The following is a 23,330-nucleotide window of genomic DNA, read 5'->3' on the forward strand; positions in this document are numbered from 1 at the left end:
GTGAGCTCCCATTGGCTCAGGCACACTGTTTTAGTGGGTGTCTCTATCATGGTCTTGACCTCTTTGCTCATTTTCTCACTCCTCTCATTCTGGACTTTGGAAACTCAGCCCAGTGATCCGCTGCAGGTCTTTGCCTCTGTTTCCATCAGTTGGTGGAGGAAGGTTCTATGGTGACATTGAAATATTCATCAGTCTGGCTACAGGGCAAGGCCAGTTTGGGCACCCTCTCCTCTGTTGCTTAGGGTCTTAGCTGGGGTCATCCTTGTGGATTCCTGGGAAATTCTCTAGTGCCAGGTTTCTTGCTAGCCCCATAATGGCTCCCTCAATCAAGATATCTCTTTCCTTGCTCTCCATCTCTCTCCTTCCTCCATTTGGACTATCCCGTTCCCTCACGTTCTCCTCCCCTGTCCCCTTCTCCTCTCCTCTTTCTCTTCATCTCCCACCCTCCCTTCTCCCCCACTCCCATGGCCCCAATTTTGTCAGGTGATCTTGTCTATTTCTCTTTCCCTGGGGGAATCTATATATGTTTCTCTTAGGGTTCACCTTGTTACTTACCACACTTGGTCATATACCCAAAGGATGCTCAGTCCATACTACAAGGACATTTGTTCAACTATGTTCATAGCAGCATTATTTGTAATAGCCAGAACCTGGAAACTACCTATATGACCCTCACCCAAAGAACGGATACAGAAAATGTGGTACATTTACACAATGGAGTACTACTCAGCAGTAAAAAACAATGACAGCTTGAAATTTGCTTGCAAATAGGTGGAACTAGACAAAACCATCCTGAGAAAGATAACTCAGACCCAGAAAGATGAACATGGTATGTACTCACTCATAAGTGGATATTAGCTGTAAAGAAAAGAATAACAAGCCTAGAGTCCACGGCCCTAGAGAAGCTAAGTGATGGAGGAGTTACTTTCATTTAATAAAGAAACTGCCTTGGCCCATTTAAATATTTCGGGGCATAAGCTAGCCATGTGGGCGGCCGGGTGCCGGGGACGCAGCCCCGCCGCCCTTATTACAACAGCTAAGTAACAAGGTGAACCCTAAGATGCCCTTTTAAAACCAGAAATCCAATCTCTATGACAGTTCTTATTCTCTTCTCAATGTCTTCTTGTTGACTGTGTAAAGTCTCAGAAACTAAGTTACTTACACTATTATATTAAATCTCTGAGTGAATTTTGTTGTTGATTTAGGATCCTAGATATATTCTGCTTTGTACTTAACCATTAGCTTTTTAACTGGGAAAAGGGGTTGTTATATTGTACCTCATAATGAAGTCTTTAGAAGAATTCCCACTTAATAACAAAGAGAAAAACCAAGAAATACTCTTCAGACCACTGAGTACTGAGATAATCAGCCGGGTTTGCCGTAACTGAGCATGGCTGATACTTCTCCATGCAGAGGCCTCTCCTGCATAGATAGATTCAACCAGCTACCAAAGGAAACTGAGTTTTTTTCAGCTGGTACCAGCAGAGGGCGCTTGGTCTGCTTTACATTTCCAAACTAGACACATTTCTCTCTGATTCTAATACTACAAACATTTGATCAGGGTATAAGACTGAACAAGTCAATATGTTTATTCAAATTTTTACTAAATATACCGTTAATATATTTTATATAAAAAGAAAAATGTCTTTGATTCTGGCTCAGGAGCCAATCCAAGATGTACACTGCACACATTGTCTTATCTTGTTTAATTAAACATTTTAATGTGTTTGGGTGTTTTGCCTTCATGTGTGTCTAGTACATGCGTGGTGCCCACTTAGGCCAGGAGAGGGCATCAGATCCCCTGGAACTGGAGATATGGAGGATTGTGCACCACCATGTGGGTTCTGGGAATCGAACCTGGGTCCTCTACAAGAGCAGCCAGTGCTCTTAACAGCTGAGTTGCCTCTCTAGCTTTTATTTGTTATGTTTTATTTGTCTTATCTAATCTGCAAGAACTGAAAGAGTTTCTCTGCATTTTCTACTCTATAGTGTTTTTTAAAATCACAATAATTTTATAAATGGTTATTAATGTCCCCTTTTCGACTAATATATTCTGGATATTGTAATTTGAACTCACATCTATCTACTTATCTCATTTTTTATTGGATGGGTAGCATATTGTTATTATATGGTCTTGGTTTTATGCAGTTATAGCAAGCACCATCAAAATGGTGACCTAATACAAAATAAGATCACTTTTAGCCGGGCGGTGGTGGTGCACGCCTTTAATCCCAGAACTTGGGAGGCAGAGGCAGGCAGATCTCTGTGAGTTCGAGACCAGCCTGGTCTACAAGAGCTAGTTCTAGGACAGGCTCCAAAACCACAGAGAAACCCTGTCTCGAAAAACCAAAAAAAAATAATAAAAAATAAAATAAAAATAAAAAAAAATAAAAAATAAAAAAAAGATCACTTTTTGTGCCAGTGAACTACATTGGTGTCTGAGTGGCTAGGCTGCCTTGCATCTCATTATCCTTCTGTTCTGATATGTTCCTACAAATGCTGAAGTAGAAGAGAGACTCTCTATGGGCTCCTAAAATGCTTCCTAAATTTCCAGAGCAAATTGTAATTGTATTGACATGACATGCCACACACACACACGTGTGTGTGTGTGTGTATGATGTATATGTATGTATATATGTGTGTGTATAATTATGCTCAGAAGAAAAGGAAAAGCCAGTGGTTGGCTGAGGCAAGAGGATCTTTTAACTATGGAAGCCTGGACCGCACAGTAAAGCCTTGTTCCAGAAAGTCAGCAGTTTGCAAGGATGGAACTCAGAGTCACACACATGCCAGGCAAGTGCTTTGTCCTTGAGCTACACCCCTAGCCGTTTACAAGTGTGTACTTACTGATCGGATCTCATCGTGCTGCCCAGGCTTGTTTCTGAATCCTTGGCTGAAACTACCCTCCTGTCAAGTAGTTGATGTAAGGGGATGGAAGGAGTGAGCCGGTGGCTGTCCAGGGCATTACCAGGTGCCCTCCTTGGCAGGAACAACAAAACAAAATGGACATCCGGAAAATAAGCAGAGCAACCCCAGGGAAAGGAAAAGTCGTAAGTTTATACATTCAGCAGGGAGAAACCCTAAGGCCAGATGTCCTGGGTATTTTACAGGGCTACTGGGTCCTCCCCCTTTTCCTATTTTTTCCTGTCTAGACACCTGGCCCTGTGTCTTCTTGCCAGTTTCATCTCACAGAATCTTTTATGAGAAGCGACCATCTCAGAAAGCCTGCTTTTACCTCCTGCTTTACCTGTTTCTCTAGCTCTGCCTCACTTGAGACTACAGGAGCAGGCTAGTGATCATTTGAACTGTTTTTAGGTGTGTGCGTGCGCGTGCGTGCATGTTTGTGTGTGTGCACGAGTGTGTCTGTACACTTAATTTTTCTCACGTGTCTGTGTGTGTCCTTACAGTGTAAATTTCAAGAAACGGATTGTAAACTCGAAAGGCAATTATACCCAGAGTTTTGATGGATATTAACATTAGTGTGAGGACCTTCGTTCGGTTCATTGGCCAAAAGATTCATAAATTAAGTTGCTGTAAAACCCAGTGCTGAGGCTTCATAGAAGCTTATCTTTCTCAGACTGGAACAATGATGCAGCATGAGTAAAACCTTACTTTTAAATATTTTAAATTTTTATTTTACTTTATGAGTGTGACTGTTTTGCCTGCATGTGTGGACATGTGTCAAGTGCATGCAGTGCCCGGAGAGAACAGAAGAGGGCGTCAGATCCCCTGAAACTGGAGTTACAGACAGTTTGGGGCTGCCATGTGGGTGCTGGGAACTGTACCCAGGTCAGCTGCAATGGCTGCAAGCACTCGAAACAGTTGAGCTATCTCTTCAGCTTCAAGCATGAAGAAAGTCTTGCTTTCAAATTTCGCTGGCACAGCATAGTGCATTCTCCTCATTTTACAACCCTAGCACCTCAAGATGCTTTGCCAAGCGCTGCTACGGCCTGCCCCAATCTGCAGGTTTCCAAGCCCTTGTGATTTAAACACACAAGTTCTTTCCAACTGTTCTTCCCTAGTGGCCCATTTATAGAATTAGACTTTAAGTCCTTTGAAAGTACAGAAGATGCTTTCAATTTATTTCGCACATTTTACAGGAACTTGCAAATATGACATTTGGCAATGTACAACATTTGATTGATTAATTCTAGCCATGCAAACTTGACCTGGGTCTTCTTAGATACAAGGACAAAGAATACCCAGAGAAACCAGCATGTGATTCCCAGCTGCCAGTTTTCTTAGATAATAAAGATCATTGCTTTGTTGACAGACCTGTCCCATCCTATCAATAAAACTAATAGCATTCATCTATGAATGCAGCTCTGGGGACTTCAGATTATTTTCATAAAACTGCATGCATTTAGCTTTACATTTGTAAAATATGCTTCCCACTTTATAAGAATGCTGTAATGTGCATTTAAAAATATTAGAGTTCATTCCTCCATTTCTTGGTCAATCATTCTATATATGTAATCCTCAAGTGCTTTTTTCAGACTTTTACCACATTAGTATATAGCTTAATTGTCAGAAATATGTATAAAATTCATTGTTTGCTTATGTATGTGTGTGCTACCTATATGTGTACATGTGTTCAGATGTGTGGGTACAAGTTCACCTCTGTGTATAAGGAGGCCAGAGGCTGTTGTTAGGTGTCTTGCTTGATCACTCTCCACCTTGTATCGAGGCAGGGTCTCCAAATGCTACTCCGGTTAACCAGCTTGCTCCAGGGGTCCTTTGTTTCAGGCTCCCAAGTGCTGGCATTTCAGGTGGGTTTCCAAGCTGGTGTATAGCTTGTTCCTCTGAATGGCAACACTTTTTACCATATTGAAACATTTCCTCCAAGAGGGAAAAAGAGGCTACAAAAGGTTACATGTGCAGAGAACAAAAACTTACAAAAGTTCTGGTTTTCTCAGTTGTTGCTGGGGCAGTAAGGTAGGGCTAAGCAGGTTAAGGCACTTGCCACTGAGTCTGACAACCTGAGTTCCATCCCTGGGTCCTACATAGGAGAAGGAGAGAACCAGCTCCTGTAAGTTGTCCTCTGACATCCACATGTGTGCGCCTGTCCAGAAACACACTTAGAATCATCCGTGATTATATGACAGGAATTGACAATAGTCTTGGGAGCCCAGACCCATGTCTTACCCAGGAGCTGTGTAAAGATGAGAAGAATCATAAACAAATTATAGAAAAGGAAAAAATGGTCTGTGAATTAAGGAAGCTCAAACCCACCAGGGTGGAGGACAGGAGGTATTTTTATGGCTGTAAAAGAAGAAACTAAAGAAGAATTCTGCCCAGCGCGCTCCACAGAAGCCTACAGAGAACACCACTGCGCTGTTTTGAAGGCAAAAGATAAAGCCCTTTTTGTTACTGCCCTGAAAGAAGTGGAGAGGGATGTTGATAAATGATGTTTAAGTGCAAACATAAAGCAAAACTAGGCCACATAGCAGTAGGTTCAAAACCCCTACCTTTCATTGAAGGAACAGAAGAGATCATGCCAAGGTCACAGCCAGAGGCTTGAGGCAAAGAAAGAAGCCATTGTTCTAGCTTAAGACACTTTCACAAAAGGAGTTATAGCTTTCTGTGATTGCACTTTCAGGGGCTCACAAATTAGGCTGTCTAATATAGCAAGTTATTCAATTCGGAAAACATGGGAGGCAAAACACCCAGACTTGAAATTTGCATTCACTATACAAAACACTTAGATGACCTTTAGTGATGGCTCTAAGTAACTGTCGGTTACTCTGGTGAGCATAGAGTCACAAACTGAGGACTGTGGTTGGCATTGCTGTGGCCGCCTTTGACGTGTAAGTCATGGGAAGCATTTTCAGAAGGAATTGCCTGCGCCATGAGCTTCACATTCTTCTCAGGAATGACACATGTATTTTGGAATTTTGTTATTCACAGGTTTTGCTGTGTGTTCTTTCACTTATAAAATCTAGACGTTTGGCCTGGAGGTAGTGGCGCACGCCTTTAATCCCAGCACTCTGGAAGGCAGAAGCAGGCAAATCTCTGTGAGTTCAAGGCCAGCCTGGTCTACAGAGTGAGTTCCAGGACAGCCAGAGCTGTTACACAGAGAAACCCAGTCTTGATAAAAAACAAAACAAAAACAAAAACAGAAAGAAGAAACAACCCCCTCCCAAAACAAAAACCTCAGAAGTCCAGAAGTTTGATTGTGAATATCATTCCAGACTTCCGTAAAGTTGAGACAAGTCTGTTTTAACCACTTGAATTTTATTCTTTTGACATGAAATTGTGGAACACTCAGATAATCTATATCATGTTAGTATTCCTACAAGAGAAAACAGTGTGTGTTAAGCAATACCCATACACTTTACTGCAGGTATTAGCAGTTTTAAAAAGGTTTTGATTCATACTCATAGTTGTTAAAAGTGCAAGACTCAAGCTCTAAGAAACTGTAACTCAAGACAGTCTCTTACAATATAAACCCATAAACTCAGTTTACTGTTGGCTTCACAGGTCAGAGGTGTAGACAGGCTGCGCCACAGTCAGAGGATAAATAATATTTTAGGATAAATAATATTTTAAACGCGTGTTAGTTATACGACCTAAGTAAAGCCATAAGCTGTTAATACAGCCATTGATTTTTTTTTCCTACAAAGTCATCAGCTATATTGCTAATAGTGAGGTTGTGTTTTCCACTGTGGGCAAAGTTATTAAAGTTCTTCACTTTCGTAGAGTCCCGATTGAGCCGCTAGGCGCTGAAACTCTCCTTCTGGGTTAAAAGCTTGTTTCACATCCAAACCTCTCCCATTAAGTGCTAAATATTTGCTAAAAGTTGGTCGAACACGCAGCTGCTTGGGAGCTGGGGGCGTTTGGTTTGGGCGGGCTGAAACAAAGAGAAATTTAGAAGAGCAGTTTAAAATACGTGGTTGAACTTCGTAGTCAGCGGCAGATACGATGGGAAAATGATTATGAGAAAAACCCCCCATGTCGAGCCGTGTGTTTCTCAGCTCCCTGGCTAAGCTGAGCTGCTCTGTGACATACCTGTGACATCAAGTCTTGTGTTACACGTGGTCACGCCAGCCTCATTGACTGCGGACACTGTGTACCAGCCAGCATCCTTCTTGGTTACATCCTTTATCAGTAAAGTCACTCTTCCGGTATTATCGTGATATAGGCTGGAAAGGAACAAACAAAAACTAAGGTGCGGGAATTAAAATTCTTTTCTTTCAGGTAAAGTTTAAGTGATATGGCTGCCTTATAGAACTTAATTAGTAATAAAAGGCTGTTGAAAACTCCAAGACTAACTCTAATCAATGCCAAAAGTTAGATACCACACCTATGAGCAGAGGTATCTCTTTGTAGTAGAGTATTTGTCTAACATGCATAAGACCCTAGGCTGGATCTCTAGAAACTCATATACATACTCTCTCTTCCCCCAAAGAATTTCCTTTTAATCTTTTCATATAATTTATTTCCTGTAGCCATGCTTCTTTATTGTCAAAAAAGATGAACTCTAGGCTCTGTGATGCCTTATTTTTAGGATTACTTGAATCTGACTTAAATATTTATTTTTAAGAATAGACAACCCAAGGCCATAATTTCATAATTTATAATATGTATAAAAAGTATAACCAGATTCGCCCAACCAATGTATATGCCGATGAGGAGAGTCTGGTCTCACCTTATGCGATCAGTGTTGAAGTGGACCATTTCATTGTTTCTTTTCCAGAAGAGCTTCGGTGGAGGGATAGCTGAGATCTGGCATTCTAGTTTTACTGACTCTCCCTCAAAAACTTTTTTACTCTGCGGTTTGTAGATAAACATTGGTGCTCTTTTATGCTCTTTTGCTGGATATTGGTAGGAAATCAATACAGATGACATTAACCAAATTAAAATGTTATGAAGTTTGTATGCTGACATTAAAACTTTAAAAAGCAACATTAAGATTGGGAACCTTTTTACTTTTAGGTAAAAGACCATAACATACATTATCATTTTATTATATTCAGAGTTCTTAAAATGGAATGCAATGATCTATTGAAGTTTTAACCATGTTTTATTAAAAGAAGTAAGTCACTTGGTCTACAGGGAGGCAGCGTGCATGATGGGAAAAGTAGCAGACATCTGCAGTTCAGATCCTGGTTGGGGATGCAACTTAGCGGTCGAGTGTTTGTCCTGCCTGTGCAGGGCTGTAGCCTTGATCCTCAGCCCCACAAAATGAAGGCTCTGTTGGCTCCTCAAGCCTTGTAAAATTGGAAAATATTTGTTAGTTTCTCTGAGCCTCAGTTTCATCTACCACTAACTACACCTTCAAAACAAACAAACGAACAAACAAAAAACCAAAATCAAACAAATTCATAAGATGTGTCTGTGTGAATATGAAAGGAAAGATGCTTTGTAAATTGATAACAAGCAGATGTCAGCCATCACAACCGCCTACAAGGAGAAGGAATGGGAAGTGATGAGCTGACAATGAAGGTGGATTTCCTAAAGGAGAAAGGAAGAGACTGGATGGGTTCCAGCCAAGCTCTCTTTCAGCTGGAATAGGACATTATTTATGAAGCTACTGGCACAAATATGGTTTACCCAAAGCTGAATAGCGGGACGTGTATTCCTGGGCGAGCATGCACATATGTGTCTTATTCCCTGCTCACTCCTTTTTTTTCTCCCCTTTGGCTGAGTCCCTCAGTCCTAAAGGTCTTTCATTGATCTAGTAGAGTATAAGCTCAAGGACATTGCTTATCTTTTAATCTTATCAGACTTTTATATAACTGACAATGATTCTTTAAATATTTCTTGTGAGGCAATACCATAGCTTAAAGCATTATGTAGGATATATTTAAAGTCCTTAGATGGTAAAATTTCAAAACTGGACATGGGTTTTTGTAGAGCTATGATGGCACAGTGTGAGGTGAGAGTTTTTATCAGAACCTGCTTTTCTAAGAAATATGTTTTTTTTTTTGGTTATGGTTAGACACTATTTTCATAGTAAATATAACATAGGGCAGAGCTAAAATTAACAGCCAGTGTTCATTTTTCAAGTAGGGGATTTACATTATGACAGCCTATGGAAATTTTGTATCAGCCTGAGTCAGATGGCTACATTTCCGACTATAGGGCAAATAATTATCAGGCTAAAGTTTCTACTAGAAATCCTCTTCTAGCTATATCAACAAAAGCTTATACCATTTCGTTTGCTCCCCCTAAAATTATATAATATTCTCTCTGCCAATTGTTGATAAGCCATGCAAACTGTCGCTCTGTTCATCATAACTAGGGAAATGCAAACAACCTAATTATCCTTCAGTTGACCAGTGACTGATGAAAATGTGTAACTATATACTATGAAATCGTATCCAGCTGGAAGGGAAATAAAATAGTGACATCTGCAGGTAAATGGATGAAATTAAAAAATATATTGTGTGGGATAACCCAGACACAGAAAAAAAATATTATGTTCTCTTTCATATGTGATTCCTAGATCCAAATTCTAAGACATGAGCATATGATTTGTAGTAACTGTAGAAACCATAGGAAAGGAAAAAAGGGCCATGTGTAGGGTGGGGGGTTAGAGAGGGGAAGCAGCAGGATTAAAGTGATGGAAAGTCTCCTTCTAAGGACTAGCTTTCATAATACCAAAGGGAAGTAGCAAAAGGATGAAACAATCAACAGTCCTACCTAGCTCTGATGAACAATGACCAGCATTACCAGATATACCTAAGGGTGCAGTGCTGACACCCATATGTCGGCAGTAACCAGCTTACAAGTAACTGGAATTACAGCTGCCTCAACAGGAGGGAAAACATGCCTGTCAATGGAAGCCTGGCCAGCTACCTAGGAGTAGTGAGGTCATGGATATTAAAAGAGAACTTATTACTATTGCTCTCCTAGACCAGTAGAGCTAAAGCCTCCCTGCATTCTAAATACGTATCTATACTCACAGCTAAGGGATGTAATTCTCACCCCTCTTTAAAGAAGCTTCTCGTTACAGTAGGTGGAGACCACAACAGAAACCCCAAGTTTGTTCAAAGTATAGAGAACAACTGACTGGGAGGTACCCAGCCTTAATGGATACATCTACAACACCACTCTTGAACCAAAAGCTCGGGGAACATTTGAGAAAAGGGGGACAGAAAGGTTGTATGAGCCATAGGAATAAGTCTGACCACAGACCATAAATGACAGAAAGCCTTCACCCATGACACGGTAACACATAGTTGCCTCAACAAGACCTGAACAAGGAGGGCACCAATAGATGTGCTAATATGCAAGGGAGAAATCTCACAAGGCTCCACTCTTAGATGAAAAGCTACAGGCAACTAATGCTTGCTGAGAGAGGGAGGGAGAACTGGTCTTCCCCAGGGATGCGATTCCTAATTAGTTATAAAATACCAAGGGGTATCTATTCTCTGTCTGTCTGTCTGTTGGTCTATTTATCTATCCATCAGTATCATCTATTTATATAAAATCCTCATAGAAAAAGAGGCCATAAATTTGGGAGTATAAAGGGAGGGGCACAGGAGGGGCTGGAAAGGGAGATTTAGAAGGAGTTGGAAGGAAGAAAGGGAAGAGGAAATGATGTAATTATATTTTAACTAAAGTTTTTACAAAGAAAAAGCAGGTTGAACAAGCCCTGGGAAGCAGGAGCTTTGTCCATGGCTTTGGCTTCAGTTCCTGCCTCCAGGTTCCTGACTTCAGTTCCTGCCTCCAGGTTCCTGACTTCAGTTCCTGCTTCCAGGTTCCCTTCAATGGACTGTGACTTGGGATTTGTAAAACAAACCACTTCTTCACCCTCCTCCAGTAATTAAAATAAAATTACGAATCTCCTTATTACCTTTCTAGAAAAGAACTGGGGGTAGATCTGGCACTGTAATTTTACTGTTTCCTCCTAAAATGTCTTTTTGCTGTTTTAAGTATAAATTGGCATTGCTCTAGATTCTGTAAGTTTGAAGTTCACTGGACTTATCTTTGAAATATTTTCTTTTACAACACTCTTTCATTCTCAGTCAGGCTGTCTATGAAGGATCTCTTTGGAGGCTTACCTAGGACGTCCAGCTGCACGGTGAAAGTGGCTTCTCCGGCTCTGTTCCTGGCCACACAGGCATATGACCCTGCATCTGATGCTCTGACCACTTCAAAGATGAGCGAGTGAAAACCTTTCTCAGACACTATCATTTTGTGTAACTCATCTGATTGAACTGGACTCCCATTTAGATACCATGACACGTCAGGGGCTGGCAGTCCACTCACCTGCAAAAAAAATACAGCAGTTTTCCATTTATGATTTTAACAATTTTGTTATCTGGGTTTGGGATCAAAAGTGGAAAGTAGGAGTTCAAAATACATTTACTGTAAATTTTTACTGTGAAATTAAAAACTTGAAATTCTGTATTGTTTTTAGACTATTTCAAACCACACCTAATTCCTTCGAATACAGCCTCAAACTCTTTAAGACGCCTTTCGGTTACTTTATCTAGAGCATTAATTTATGTTTTATGTCCCATAAGGTATATGGACACCACAATTTTGTCCATAAACATTAGTTATTTAAATGTTTTTGTATAAAGACATTCAACATAAACAGTAACTCTCATTGATAGGGAATCTGGAAAAATATTTTGCAAGAAAAGCTTCTTAGAATGAGGATAATCAAAATGTGATGAAGTTTCCGCTAGAGTGCTGTTATAGTCTGAAAATCCAGGGAAGAAGAAAGCAAAATAGCTTGAAGGGATGAATAGACAACTACAGGTGCTTAAGTCGGTCCGGCGTGCATGCATGCGTGCGTGCGTGCGTGCATGCATGTACCCAGGACATCTGTTTACTAAGCTTATCTTCCTACTTTATGAGGTAAGTAGTATTCGTTATTCCCATTTCACAGAAGAAACAACAAAATGTAGAGAGGATAAACTTGTCCAGGTTTATTTAACTTGTCTAAGTTTACGCAGCTGGAAGGTGGCACAACCAGGATCTAACTTGTGTCGGCCCAGCTTCAGAATTTGTGCAAAAGTTTGGGAAGAGGGACAATTCCCCAAACTTGGTGACCCATCGCTAATGCATCCTTAGCATGTTTGAAAACACTTACTTTAAAATCCATTCTGCAGAATCGTCCTTCTTCAATCGACATGTTTTCTGGCACTTGGATGAAGCGTGGTGGGTAAAACTTCTCCTGGATGGCGTCCTGGTCATTTGCCTCTGCTCTTGAGGATGATCTACTTCTACAACAATATTTTAATAATGAATGTGCAGAAATGTCCTTGCTTTTCCATTCGCACAGTACCATTAGCCATCACGCTAGAGAGTCCAGAGTCTCTGCTTTGGTTTGATTGGGCATGGTGACAATGGAGGCACACGAAGGGCTTATTTAATGACTGTCAGAAATATAACAATTTAGAAACATCAGGTAAAAATTGAATATTGAATATCCCTCTCCTTTTAAAAAAGTTCCTTAAGTTGATCAATGCGTGCCTCATAGTACTGCGCTTCCCTTGTTCTAACAAGTTACTTAATATGGAAGCATGGTCCTGACTATTTGACCAAAATGTTTAAAAAACACCCTTTGAGGTAGCTCTGATAATGGACATACAAGTTTCCAGCATCATCCTTGACATTTGAAAATTCACACTGTGTTTTGGAAGAATATAGTAAACTCGAGGGCTGTGTATACTACATATTATATTTGTAGTGGAAAACATTTTAGGTATCAAAATACATCTCTCTTTACAAACTAAACGAATTACCTTACTTGTGATGTGGGAACCTGCAGCCGTGCATGCTCCGGGTTGTGCTGCTTGAGATGAAAACAGAAGGAGAAAGTTAACACGCAGTTGGTCCTTTCAAACGAAGCGGAAGTATGCAAGTGTAGTTAAGAGGAATGTCTGCGCTACTTCAGTTGTGATTGGCTTTTGTATAGCTCTGTTTTAGACACAGCAAATGACCCGACCATTTCCTTAGTAAGAACTCCAAAGAATTAACAGGATAGTCTCACGAGTGCGATTTATAAAAGTCAGCTGAATCCAACACTGATGGTCGCTTACTTCTCAGAGAGTAGTTTTGTGATAAAGGGTGATGTGTTCCCCTGGCGTGTTTGACTTGGGGACACAGTGCAGGTTGTACTTTAGCAAAGCAGGAATAGATATGAGGTCACTTATGCTGGCACTGGGCAGCAGGTGTCAGGCTACTGCTGATCAGTGCCACAAACAACAGTAAACACTTAGTAGACTGGAAAATACTTCTCCTTTTAGCTCATGGAAAAAAATCCTGTTGGACACCATTAGAAATATGGATAAAACTATAAAAAAAGACTTGAAACATGAATTAGCTCCAGCCAAATAAATATTTATTTACCTTTTATGATTTATATTGAGTGTCAGAAAATTGTTCCTACTCGAGAATAAAGTGAGGAATTGATGAACATTATAACTGAATTAACTGATTATATACTTCCTGCCTGTTTTGTAGAAATGTTGCTGTTCTTGGCACAGTGGAAGAATGAAAAGAAGTAGAAAATATACTCTCAGCCCAAATATCTCTGAAGTATTTGAATAGGAACACAGAAAATCTGAGTACAAACATTTATTTTGGAATGAATCTCTTTAGCCAATGCATTTTAGCATTTCAAAAGAATTTAAAAAAAATTTGTCTAGTCTAAGATTTCTTTAGAACAGTCAAAACAGTTTACCAATTCAGCAATTATCCTATTTCTTTAGGAAAAATAAACAAAAATCAAACCTAATAATCTAATAAAACTCAAAATGTTCAAAATAAGTTTTTTGTTTTGTTAATTTTTATTTTTACATTTATCTATCTATCTATCTATCTATCTATCTGTCTATCTGTCTATTTATTTATTTATTTATTTTACGAGATAGGGCTTCTCAGTGTAGTTCTGGCTGTCCTGGAACTCACTCACTAGAGCAGAATGGCCTTGAACCAAGAGATTTCCCTGCCTCTCTCCCAAGTGCTGAGATTAAAGGTGATGCATCATCATTGCCCAACTAAAAATAAGACTTAAAAAAAAAATTTTGTCTTTACCATGTTATTTTCAGAAGTAGAGTATCACAGCAGAGATATATTTTTGTTTATAGTTACTGTAATTGGACATTTCTTATTACTTAGGATCAATGTTTGGGTGTATAAAATAATAAGGTTTGTGTTTTCTCCCTTTGTTATGTTTCTGCTGCTATCTTTTTGTGCTGGTAACTGCCACCTTCCTTTCAAGCACTGTCATAAATATTAAGGAAATTTCTGAGTAATTCTACTAGAAGACATGGAGTTGTCCTATTCCGGCTATCTGCCTATGCTGTGGCTCGAGTTCAGTGCAGTAGATGCTCCATGTAAAGTGGCTGAATGAATGAATGAATGAACTGCTCAGTGTCCGAGATCTACTTCTTACCCATTAGACTGTAATCCATCCTTTCTAGTTGGTCTAGTTGCCTTTAATATAAACAAAAGTCTTCGTTCTTATTTCATATCTATTTTCTCAATGAGTTCCCAGCTCCATCTCTGTTGCTCACAGCCTTGCAGACTATTTAAAAGGCTATAGCAGGCAGTTTGAAGGGTAATCACCCTTCAGTTTGTCTTTCCCACCGTGCATGTGTTTTTGAGTTACCTGTTATAATTAATTTGGTCAGGTGCAAGTCTGTGCGTATTCACTCTATTCTGAAGTTAATCCTTTTCTGGGAAATGAGCTTTTATTAATCTTAATTTTAATTGCCCTCAATAGAGTCATCTTATTAGTTTGTTCAATAAAAGCCGTGTTTAAACTCGGGAGCATGGCAGATGCAAGTAGATGTGTCACAAACATGGCTGAAAACATCAAACAACTTAAAAATTGCGACAAAGAAAAAGTTGCCTGAAGCTGACCAGAGTTGTGTGCCTCTGTGGTCCCAGATACGTAGCAAGCTGTGGAAGAAGGACTGATTTGGCCAGATTTGGGGCCAAAGATCCTATGTCAAAAAGAAAAACAAAGGTCACAGTTACATGTCAGTCATTTTAATTTACCTGTGAAGAATCCTGGACATCATTGTTTGGAGCTTGAAAAACAGCAGCAGCATTCTGGGGACCTAGCAACCTGCGAGCCATCTTCTCCTCATAGGTCAGCCTCTAGAGGGCGGTGATGAGATTTAGTAAGAGGTGTGTGAATAGCTATACCCGGACAACCATTACTCTTAAGTCAGAACTTCAAACTGTGCTCCCATGTTTTGAATTATGGTTTCTATGTTTCCTAAGGAGCCTTGTCTTCAAAGATGACCAACTAATTCAATTGTATATTAAGATCTATATAAGAATTACAGCTGTTAAGGTACAAAAAGTTGAGTTGATAACATTTTCCATTAGTTACTTGGCAAACAGACATTTTGTGAGAAGGTAATGGTTACTTTATTTTATTTTTTGAGAGAAGATTTTATGGGTCACAGACTTGCTTTGAACTCATCTAGTCAAAGCTGACTTTCAACTACTGATCCTCCCGTCTCTACTTTTCCAAAACCCTAGGGCAGGGAGAGTAAAAATGTGCCAATATATTGAGTTTTTGAGAAAATAATGTGTAAGACAAAAGTTTCATTGTATTATCTATTTATCATCCATTTATTACTGAAACTCAAATGGTGGACGTTATGCTAGAGTTATAATGAGTTCAAACAAGCAAATGTTCATTTTTAAAAAGCTGAATCCTATTTCTTGCTGCCTCTATGGCCATAGATCTGTGAGAGACAGAAGTAGTGTGTGTGTGTGTGTGTGTGTGTGTGTGTGTGCACGTGTATGCGTGTGTAGTGGTACTGGGTATCAACCTGATGTCAGGTAAGTGTCCTACCAGTGAGCTATATTCTCAGCCTCAGAACTTTCTCATTGGAATTAGATCTTTAATAGTGTAATTGGCCTTCTGTATGAAACAACAGATAGCTTGCCCACTTGATTTCCGTTATGAAGAAGGGTGTCCTTGCATTTCAGCTTTCTCTCCAAATCTTGAATCAACGCTTCTTTTGATCCTTGGATTTCATGGTCAGGAGTTCTTGGAGTGGGCTTAGCATTTGCAGTTTGGGATGGCATGGCATTTACTGGTTGGTTAACCGAGGATTGTTGATAGCTTTAAAAAAGAAAAAAGAAAACCATGAAAATGATAGAATTGAATTCATTCTGTAAGCCATGTTTAGAAACATTGAGATTACCACTTAGAATTTCTAGTGTTGTCAAGAACACCAATGACCCTGATAACAGTCAAGAAGGATGCTATAAGAATAGCTACTGACTTTATCTTCTGTCTTGGCAGGAGGGGGGATTTAGTCATAAAGAGGACATCTAGAAGATCCTCCCTAAAGAATGTGATAGTTACAGGGAGCTTTCAGGTTCTTTCAGCCTGATTGTTGAATTTCTTGTCTGATGGAGAGAGATGGACATCAGGCAGTAGCTTCAGCTGCCTCTCCTGGGCTCAAGAGGGCTGATTTTTTTAAAGCATCTCTTTCTAGTAACATGTGATCCCAGTAGGGTTTGAAATTGATGTTGTCAAAGTCTTTATACCAGGGATTTTGGTAAATACTGCCAATCATGGCTCTTACTTTTACATCTGAATTGACCAGCGCAACCTGCTCCTCAATGGGATCTCTGGCTTTCCTATTAATTTCCAATTCCAGTTAATTTTATACCCCAAATGATCCAAACCACTGCACAGAAATAGGGGAGGAAGGAAGGGGAGTGGGGAAAATGTATAGCTCAATTAAAAACAATGAAGAATATAAACATAACTTTTAAAGTAGTGATGATTTCTTTTGCATTGCTAAGCTGATTAGTTTTTGGTAGAGAAAGAAAAGGATAATTAGAGGAAGATAGAACATGAAACATAACTTTAAAATAGGATTTGGAAAAAAATTACTAATCTGAAAATAATTTGAAGAGTTTAAGTTCTTATATCATATTCGGTGCCTAAATGTTTATCTAAGCTATCCCGAGCCCTTTCAAATTTCCATACTGACATTGGTAGAGAGCAGGGACAGCAATGCTCTCATTGCTGTATGGTTAACTGTTTGGTGGGTCAAACTTTTCCTAGTGTTTTACATTGTTTGAATTTAGTTTGCTGAATTAGAACCCTACGCGGGCAAACTTGTATCATTCTAGTTGATGGGGAAAACTGACCACTGCTCTAAGGAAGACTTTACGATGCTCATGATAAATGTTCCCTAGTCATCCAGATCCAAAGGAGATCAAGATTCATAAAAGGACTTGTGATTCAGAGGAAATAAAGAGCCTTCACTTTGTGGACTGGGGCAACTCTGTGACCTGGTGACTATCCCAAGGGTCAAATGTAAACAGACGAATGAGTAACAGGTGCCATCACTTGTCACCCTGCTACTCTATGCCCACCCCTGTAAAGCACAGCTGTGGGAGATACTGCCAGTTGAACCAAGATATACTATCTTAGAAACTCATGGTGCCCATTCTCCCTTTACAATCTAGATATTTGAGTTTCCCAGTTGTCTATATCAATCCCTAACTAAAGTCTGATTTGTCCAATAAAGTAAATAGTCAAATCAATCAAATAGAAGTAAATAGTGAAGCCCCCTCCCTTGATTAAATTCCTAGGCCAAAGCAGTGGCCTTTTTTTTCCCTTGAAGCTCACAGTTATTAATATATTCACAATGATGAATTTCTTGTTCACAGTTAAGGAATATTATAGCCCCTTAATAGTCCTGTAGAGGTTGCACTGATAAATACTTACAATGTCTTTCAGTTCTAGAGTCCCATCTGTTTGAGAGCCACAAGTGCTTAGTAAAGTGAATTAGACTCAGACAATTCTGTTCTCATCATTATATTTTATAGAAAGCCCAAAGGACTGTTAATGACAGCTAAGCCTGAGAACCACAAGATGTCTTTAGTTAGTTGATTGACTATACAACCTCACTGTCTGCACATTTGGTGGCATATGTACTAGACGTATATGTTCTTACTTATAAACTTTTATTATATTTTTATAATATTTTGTATAAACTTATATTACTTTTACACTGCTTTATAGGTCTTTATTTCTCACCACTAACCCTGATCATTAAATATGATACAGCTCAGAAAACTGGATCACCAAGCAGGCTATTTGCTGACTGCCTCATGGCAATCTCTTTGGAAGGAGTAATTAGAATTAAAGAATGCCACTCACTTTTCCCTGTGCTGTTTGAACAACTGCTAAGACCATGCCTAAGAACTTCCCATCATTGAGAAGCGAAGTAAGGTTTTCAAGAGTCTTTAGGTCAGAAAGCAAGGGATTGCTTTAGAAGATGGAGCAATCCTGAGCCCTTCATAACAATGAGAGATCTGTGCACAAATGTTCAAGGGCCAGGGCTTTCCACCCCATAGAGCTAGACTCAGAATGGGTATCAAGTAGCGATGGCAAGATTAGAAGAGTTATCTACAGTTGCTGAAAATGGAACAGCTAAAGCTGGACCTTTGATCTCTGGTCTGGTGACCTCCTAGGCTTGCTTTCTTAGTCTCTATTTTTGCCTCTTTTTAGTTTTGCGCAAAGCTAGGTATGTGGCTGAGGCTCTGTGAATGTTTGTTTGATAACTATTTTTTCTTAGCAGAATTGGAATAGGATTGAAAGACTTTACTAGGGAAATACTACAGTCAGAGTAGGTTATATATTTAAAATTCCGGTATAAGAAACTTAGAAATACCAAGAAGCCATGTGGAGAATCATCATATTAATAATTGTGAACAAGAAAGAAGTAGGAAGTGAATTCAGTGGGATTTTGTGGGGAGCTGGGGAGGAAGGCGACCTTTTAAAATACTAAATCAAAACTATGAGAATATTATATTCCAAAGCAGGAACTATTGGTCATCAGCCATTATATATAATTCAATTTAATAACTATAGAATTCTAACCTGTTTTTTAGTGTCCTAATTTTTATTTTTAAAAGTATGAAATAGGTTTCACTACAAGTTGAACTGCTATGGTCAATTTAGCTGCTTTTCTGGAATTTCAATGAATAATATAATTTTTAGAAAAACTAGCTCAGTCATCTTATTGGTGAACACTTTAATAATTCATACAAGTAAACTGCATGAGTTTATTTTTGGATAGGGAAACCTTCCACTTCTATGCTGATTTATAGGTTCTTTCTCTGTTCAACATTAAACAAATCTAGAGACACCAGCAAGTATTCCACTAAGACTCCAACAAGACATGGTCCACTAGACAATGTTTGAGATGCCTCTCGTTTAATCGCTGATATTCTCGCCAGCCAAGAAATATGAAAACTGATAGCCCTAACTTTAAATAAGTACAAAGTATTCTGTTCATGTTTTAAAAAAAGCTCAACTCCACATGGTGTCCCTTCCTCGGGCTGAGTTCCTCCAGGACAGTTTCTGACTATGGAAATACAGCGTATGCTTGCATAAGGCTGTAGGTATTTGCTCCTGGATTTAGACCGTCTGACAAAGTTCAACAAGTTACAGCTTCCCCTACCAACACAAACCTTAAAACCACGATCCTTCTTCTGTTCCAGCCTCCCTGCTGATGCCAGTAAGGATCCTTTATGCAAGTGGCCAGCTGACTGAGTTCCAGACTTTTAAAAAGTGTTAATTTTAAATTATATTAGCCAAGTGGATAGTCAGGATTAGAGGGAGAAGAGGGCAGGAAGAGAAGACTACGAGAAGAAACTTAATAGCCTTTGCTCATAACAGAGGAAATCCTAGACACAGAGGAACAGACAGGTGTTCTGCAACCCAGCCAAGCCAGACCTCAGAGGAATTAAATTTGCAGTGAGAGGAACTTAGCTTAGAGCTAAGCAGAAAGCTCACCATTCCCTGGTGTATTAGAAATCTGCTCTTTTTTCTTTCTGAAGATGCTAAATAATAAGGATATACTTGTGTGCGATAGCGCGATAGTAGGTAATTTGAGTCCCGCTCCGTCTGGACACTGGAGAAGGCTTAGATGACCTCTTACTGCCAGTTTCCTGGCTCAGTGAGAATGAAGCTCACACTACCGATTTGCACTCTAAAGAATAACAGCAGCTCACCCTGAGATCTCCCCGGATAAAGCTCATGGCGCACGCAGTGTACACAGGTTCACTTACTTGGAGTCCACAGCAGATGGGATCTTACTGTAATCAGGTTGAGATGGTAAAATAGAGCTGAGGAAGCTGGCTGGAGATTGGTTATAGGTGGCAGTAACCTTTTGGGCTGGGCTGGGGCCAGCAAGCTGCTGGGAAGCAGGATAAGCCGAGGAAGACACGGTGATGTGAGAGCTCACTGTGGACGAGGCAGAAAACCTCTGCTCCGTGCACTGGCGGGGCTGGATGACGATGGAGGACTGTTTGGTCTGGCTAGGGAAGCTGGGGGCTTCCTGTCCTGGAGGCTGCAGTCTGGAGCCACATGGATTTTGGGACTGGATGAAGTGTTTTGGACGTTCGTAGTTAAACATGCTGAGCTGGTATGTGCAAGATGGGTTTGTTCCCCGACGGGTAGAGTCCTGACCGTGAGGCTGAGAGAGGGGAATACAGAAGGTTGCAGCAAGTCAGAAGCAACTTTAGTGTGGCCCTGCTTGCTGAGATCTGGAGAACACTGTACTCCTGGCTTCGGCAGGTTTTTCTTGAAGAATATTGTTTCTGAAAAGGGGGTGGGGGGAGTTACAAGATTAGTCTAAACCATATTGTTTACTTGACACTATCAGCAAAAGCTTTTAGGGGCTGCCTCAGGGTGGAGTTTTCCAACCTTCTATCCTTTCTCTCTACCTCCGTCGTTGCCCAGGTAACATTCCTACTTAGAATAAGTAAAAATGACTCAGTGGCTTGCTCGTCTCTAGGTGAAAGCTTATGTAGAGGTTTCAAGATTATATACCACAATTTTTTTCACAGAGCATTTTCTGTTAAGAAATTCTTTTGTTGTCATGCCGGGTGATAGATAGTTCTGGAGCCTCGTGATTGACTCTCATCGAGACACTATAGATTCCTAGCCCTCAAAGATGTAAAGATTGAAAAATCAACAGCAGTCAATGTATGCCAGCCTTCATCAGGACAAATTCTTCCCCTTTCTCATCAGAGTACATCAGTGCCCCTTTGATCCAGCAATTAACACTACTTTAGTGCCCATTTGCCTTTTCCCAATTTCAAAAAGTAGAATAAACATTTAATTTGTTATGGCCAATTTGGAATTAATTTTTCCTATTATACCTCACTGCTTCTTTTTCTGCCCTTGATTCAGTATTAAGCACACTACCAAAGGACAAAGAGACTAAGGACTAACTGTGTGCTCGTTTGTCTCTATATGGCTAACCGTTACTACAGACCGTAAGTGCAAAGTCGAATGTCATTTTTCTTGTTATGTTTAAATTATACTTTCTCATTATTGACCTCAATGGTTTCATAATAATCTAGTTTATTTGTTTAATATGTAATTTAGGCTAGCATTGGAATAATTCTAGTTCCTCTTGTTATTTTCAATGGCAATCAGTAAGTATAGACAGAACTAAAACATGAAACTATGTCATGAAACTAGCCTATCAATAAAGGAATGATAGATGCTATGTTCTCTCTCACTGCTGGAGTGAGTGGCCTTTCTGTCTTCCCATACCAGATCTCTATTTTTCCTCATTTTGCTGTTAAAGTCAATCCTGAGGGTTATCATTGCCTCTGATTTTTCCAGCTGCTCTGTTAAAGAAGGGCCAGAGCAAATGTTCCTGAAAGTTACTGTGATACCCACTGTTTTTTATTCAAAATATCAGGTGATATAATTTAAAATATATTACTTTGCTTCACGTAATATAGAAAAACTCTGAAATTTTGATGAACCAAACGTTTAGCTGTAAAGTTTCCCGAATTGTTTACCCGTCAAACCTGGGTGCTGTGTAGTCATTTGCATTCCAGTCTGGAGGGAAATACTGTTCAGGATTCATCCAGACCAAGTCACCTCATCCTAGAAATTTGCTAGGCAGGCTAGAGTTAAGTTATCACTAGCAGGGGCAAAGCTGCAAGGGACTGCATAGGAAAAGGCTCTGTGGAAGAGAGAAAGCTTCAAAATTATGTATTCCCTAATTTCAAATTTCTGAACCCAAACACTAGCAACCAGAGTACATTGTAGAAATGACCTACATGAAGCCTTTTAATCATCAGGGAGAAAGATGCAGAGAGTGGGGCAGTTTAATAGAAACCTTTGTTTCCTGAAATAAAATGGTTTTATTTCAAGACAACTGGTTTTATAGCAGCGGGTCTCTTTGATGACTCTAGAGTTTGGTTCTTAATTTTCTTCCTGGGCAGGACAGTTATTCAGGCTTGTGACTAACTGCCTAAGACATAGATTGGAGATATTTTCCAGCAAGAGTTTTCAATTTTTTTAAAACGTATTTTCTGAATGTTGACTGTCCTAAGCATGTTGGTATCAGTTTCCTTAGATAATAATATTGTATTTTTAAAGCTCAGGTAAATATATACTGTTTCAAAATTTTACTCATGTCACTACAATATTTTATCAGACCTTCACAAAATGTTGATGAAACAATATATTTCCCAGACAACTTCACTTCTTGTTTGTCTTGATTGTTCCACAGTTCAGTTTTCTATTCTGACAGTGCTTTTTTTCTTTTCCTATTAATGATATTTCAGTTTTAAGAACTGTAAACAAAGTATTCTGCTATTCCATATTATAAAAATTCTTTAGAAATTCTTAATTTATTAGGTAATATTTGCTAATCTTAACCATTAAAAATTCCCTTTAGCATAACATAGACTTTCACAAAAGACTGGACTGAGGACACAGTACAGGAGCATAATTCCAGCCAGATCAAACAAATCTTTCCTAGGAAAAGTAAGCTTTAGAATAAGGATGCAAATTCTCTTTGCTTGTGTTTTCTGCACAAGCCTCCCTGTTTCAGTGGACTGAACAGGCTCCTTTATCTTTAAGATTCTGTATAGTACCATTTAATATTGTAACGGTCAGCTAGCTTTCTTTCTTTTTCTCTCTCTTTATAAATCCGAAGATCCGCTTTGCACCTATGCCTCTGATCCAAATGAAGAAAAACAAACAAAAACTCAAACCATAGCACAAATAAGGCAGACACTTACCCTGAGCTCAGAGGATGCCAGCTCGGCTCAGCCCACTACTGAAGAGAAGGGAGATGCATCTCCTTCCCTCAGGCTAATGTGACTCTGGGCTTAGTATTGCAGCACCCTGACTTTTATCAGCTGCCAGACAGTGACATCTGATGTGCTTCCTGTCCATCTACCTATGCTGGCATGCCAAAGTAAGAGTCCACAATCTAAACAATATCTCAGATGACTTGGTGATATTTCAGGAGTGGGATTACATGAGCTTCTCTCACAGGCTTCTTTATTTTAGACACGAATTTTGACTATAAGCTGGCCAGCTTATATGGGAAGATAGT

At 39.5% G+C, this 23,330-nt stretch overlaps 1 protein-coding gene across 1 annotated transcript; it reads right to left on the reverse strand.

Annotated features, from left to right (window-relative positions):
* Positions 1-4,068: 4,068 nt before the first annotated feature.
* On the reverse strand, positions 4,069-23,083 carry Myot (myotilin). The gene is made up of 10 exons (XM_057788781.1): positions 23,011-23,083; positions 20,029-20,559; positions 15,877-16,051; positions 14,968-15,069; positions 12,705-12,754; positions 12,050-12,182; positions 11,010-11,217; positions 7,649-7,814; positions 7,009-7,142; positions 4,069-6,850 (listed from the first exon to the last, which is right to left on the reverse strand). The coding sequence occupies exons 2-10, from the start codon at positions 20,373-20,375 to the stop codon at positions 6,678-6,680; spliced, it is 1,488 nt and encodes a 495-aa protein (XP_057644764.1). The 5' UTR covers positions 20,376-20,559; positions 23,011-23,083; the 3' UTR covers positions 4,069-6,677.
* Between the last annotated feature and the right edge of the window lie 247 nt (positions 23,084-23,330).

The sequence above is a fragment of the Chionomys nivalis genome, chromosome 14 (genome assembly GCF_950005125.1).
Source record: "Chionomys nivalis chromosome 14, mChiNiv1.1, whole genome shotgun sequence".
NCBI classification, from domain to species: Eukaryota; Metazoa; Chordata; class Mammalia; order Rodentia; family Cricetidae; genus Chionomys; species Chionomys nivalis.

What these genes read in the sequence shown, in the direction of transcription:
- Myot (XM_057788781.1), bottom strand. Translation starts at nt 20,375, where the DNA reads ATGTTTAACTACGAACGTCCAAAACACTTCATCCAGTCCCAAAATCCA. An exon ending in GTTCCCACATCACAAGTAAG is followed by an intron (nt 12,183 to 12,704) that starts GTAATTCGTTTA and finishes ATATTGTTGTAG; the next exon opens with AAGTAGATCATCCTCAAGAG. An exon ending in TTCAACACTGATCGCATAAG is followed by an intron (nt 7,143 to 7,648) that starts GTGAGACCAGAC and finishes GTTCCTTTCCAG; the next exon opens with CCTATATCACGATAATACCG.